Source organism: Phaseolus vulgaris, chromosome 6 (assembly GCF_051622355.1).
Source record: "Phaseolus vulgaris cultivar YP4 chromosome 6, ASM5162235v1, whole genome shotgun sequence".
Classification (NCBI taxonomy): Eukaryota; Viridiplantae; Streptophyta; class Magnoliopsida; order Fabales; family Fabaceae; genus Phaseolus; species Phaseolus vulgaris.
The window spans coordinates 5983731-5987370 of NC_143503.1; the positions used below are offsets into that span (position 1 = coordinate 5983731).

Below are 3640 nucleotides of genomic sequence, written 5' to 3' on the forward strand. Positions count from 1 at the left end.
TTGAAAATTTCTTTGTCATAAGTCATGTGATTTGTGCATCCACTATCAATTAGTCAAGATGCACTTGAAATATTGTCGGAGAAACCAGTTGCAACGAAAAGTACATCCTCCTCCTCATTTTCAATTTGAGCATCTACATCTTGTTGCTCACTTTGGTTTACATCTTGTTGCTCACTTTGGTGTCTACAAATGACTGCTTCATGCCCAAGTTGATTGCACTTGTTGCACACTTAGCATCAGGTCTTTTCCAACACTTAAACAGTGTATGACCTAACTTGTTGCAATGCTTACAAGGAGGGTAATTTCTCCTTTTGTTGTTATTGTGTGCAGCAACTTCTCCATTTTCTTGCTGGTTCTGCTTGATCTTGCTACCTTTGTTTCTCCAGCCACCTTCATGTTTGGCTGGTAAGGTTCCTTCTATTGCTCCATCTTGTCTCATGGCTATTATTTGTTCTTGTGCTTGTAAAACATTTAAGAGCTCTACAAGAGAAATTTTTTATAGGTCCTTTCTGTTCTCTAGGGTTGTTATGGTGGCTTCAAACTTCTTTGGAACCGTTACACACAGTTTTTCCACAATTCTTGAATCATTTAACATAGATCCAAGTAACCTCACTTTATTGGCAATGCTTAAAAGTATGTCAGAGTACTCTTTTACGGATTTTGACTCCTTCATTCTCTGCAGTTCAAACTCCCTGATTAGATTGAGCACTTGCATTCCACGAATCCTCTCATCACCTTCATATTCTACCGTGAGGTAATCCCATATTGTTTTTGCTGACTTCAAGGACATTATCCTTGTGAATACCATAGGAGATACAACTGCAACTAGACTTGCTTTTGCCTTTGATATTTTCATCTTCTTTTCCTCCTGTGATTTTATTTGTGCCACAATAGGGTTTTCTGGAAGGGACTGAATTTCATAGTCCTCTTCTACAGCTTCCCATAAATCCAATGCTTCTAGTTAGGTCTCCATTCGAACAACCCACATTTGATAATTGTCTCCATCAAAGACAGGTGGTGTCATTGCTGAAAAATTGAAACTTCTTTCAATTGATGCACTTTACTAACCTCACAAATCCCTCAAGAAAATAGTTTTGATACAAATTATTGGTGTTATGAATAAAACAGAACAACTAACAATTACATTTATATTACTTGAAGTAACTAACTCTTAAATGATTTTATGAAAAATTAATTAGAAATACTAATTCAACAATTAAAATCAAAGAAAAAAATATCACTTGTACTTCAGCTAAAAAAAAACACAATATCCAACATTATCAAGTGATAGGCCCAACATAAGACAGCGAAGAGTTGTGACATCTGATTTGCTCTGTTTGAAGATGGAGAAGCATAATGATCTGGAAATGGAAAAAGTAAAAAGAAAAATATGATAATGAGTTTCCAAAACAAGTAACGGACGAAGATGTCAGAGTCTGCGCATAATAGCAGTTTGGAGGGCCTCTTGGGTCATGAGGTCATGGGGAACCCTAACAACCACGTCTTGCAGCATCATCTCTTTGATGTTGGAGATTGTGGCATGCAGAATTTCCAAATTCACGTCCCTCAGAGCATCCATTAACCGAGCCCAGGGGTGGTTAACGTTCAGGCTCTGCACCCTTATCATGGCCTCCGACCCCAACATCTGGACTTCGACTCTCATGTCAGTAGTTGCAGAGGAGGGTTGTGCTTGTGTTTGTGCTTGTGCTTCTGGTTCTGCCTCTAACGCAGACTGCAGCTGGCTGATTTTGGCCTTCAGTTCATTGATATAATCAACGGCGTCCGAAAGCAGGGAGGCCTTGTCCATCTTAGAGACGTTAGGGACGGCGGAGCGAAGAGCGTAGAATCTCTGATTCAGCTTCTCTCGCCGCTGCCTCTCGGCCTCCACGTGATTTACGGGAAGCGTCTCACGCTCCCTCCCCGCCCTTCTCCCCATCATGGGAACGCTGTTGTTGGCTTCCACAAAGGCCAAAAGAGCCTCCGTATCATGATCAGAAGGCCCTGAGGAGTCCGTCGATGACCCCTCCAACTCTCTTCTCCTCTCTTTCTCTTTCTCCTTCCCCGGAACCACCATCCACCGCCTGCGCACCGGATTCTCACTCCCACACTCCCGCTCCTCAAACACCGATTTCACCATTTGCAGAACCCCATAATCCAGCTTCAGCACCTCATGCGAACCCAGCTCAAGGATCCCACGTGCCACCGACACGCACACTAAAGTCTGGATCCCGTGCCTTCGTGCTTCCCCCACTCTCTCGTCACACTCGTTCACTTCAAACTCGTTCACTCCGCTCAACCAAACATCCACCCCCGACCCGAAGGCACAGCCGACCACACCGTCCCCGGCGGCATAGGACCGAGTTTGCGACACCCTGTAGAACCATTCGATATCGTTCACGTGGTTCCTCGTTTGCTCCTCCGACATTCTGACTTCCGTTCCCTCTCTGCCCTTTGAGCCCATATAGAAGCCGTCGCCGTATTCTAGTGTGAGACGGGAGTCGCTTTCTTTGGTGGCTTGCCAGAATATGGCATACACCCACCACTCCGGACGGGTCTGTAGAATGAACTGAAGACGCTGCTGAAGTGCGTTTGAGAGCACCGATGAGGATGCTGAATCTATAAATTCTCTGCCCTTCCCTTTCATTTTGTCTAACTCAGTTTCTTCATACACTTTGCCGCCACTACCTTCTTATTATACTCGAGTTCTTCTCAATTCACTCAGAGACAATGATGTGTAAGGTTTCAGATGTAAAAAACAGAGTCGATCGACAAAGAAAAGCAACTAGAATAAATTTCCTTGTATTGTAGATGTGATGTGTGAATGAACCTTTCCTAGAGAAGATGAGCAATGGAAATTAAATGGAGGTTCTTTGAATACTTTAGCTACGCTGGAACTTGTCTTCGGTAACTATGCTGCACCAGTTTCACGTGTGCACACATAATTTGACTGCTAAAGTACTTGTCTCAGTTCGATGCATTCTACTCATTTCTCCCCTAAATATAAATCTTCATTCTCTTTCTTTCTGTTTCTGTCATGTAAAATGTTCATTTCATAACTTCATATTAAAAGCCACCACAACTAAAATTGGTCATGCAATTTCAAAATTCTCCATAAAAAAGTTATTTTTTTTCCAATAATAAATTATTTCTCTTTCCAGTATCTAGATTATCAAAATATCATCTCTATTTTGTTAAAGGGTAATAATATATCAACAACCTATTTTTTTATATATAACCATATTATAACTCTAATAATATTATTTTAATATTTTTTATATTATTTAACTAAATTTATCCTTTATTATATATATATATATATATATATATATTTAAATTCATCACATCAAATTTATATAACCATATTATAACTCTAATAATATTATTTTAATATTTTTAATATTATTTAACTAAATTTATTTTTTATTATATATATTTATTTAAATTCATCACATCAAAATTTGTATGAGTTGTGAATATATCATTTTCCTTATTAAACATTCATCAGTGGTGTTGTTGATATTTTGATTCTTTTAAGAGCGCAGGAACCGAGATCCAACGGTCAGTGATAGATGAATGAGATGAGCTGAAACTGGAACTTCGTTCTTGCCCACGCAGCTTAACTATGGTGAATATATGTAAG

The 3640-nt window shown here is 39.7% G+C and overlaps 1 protein-coding gene across 1 annotated transcript; it reads right to left on the minus strand.

Moving 5' to 3' along the window:
• Positions 1-1188: 1188 nt before the first annotated feature.
• LOC137833004 (transcription factor MYC3) lies at positions 1189-3003 on the minus strand. The gene has a single exon (XM_068641403.2). The coding sequence runs from the start codon at positions 2642-2644 to the stop codon at positions 1430-1432; it is 1215 nt and encodes a 404-aa protein (XP_068497504.2). The 5' UTR covers positions 2645-3003; the 3' UTR covers positions 1189-1429.
• Between the last annotated feature and the right edge of the window lie 637 nt (positions 3004-3640).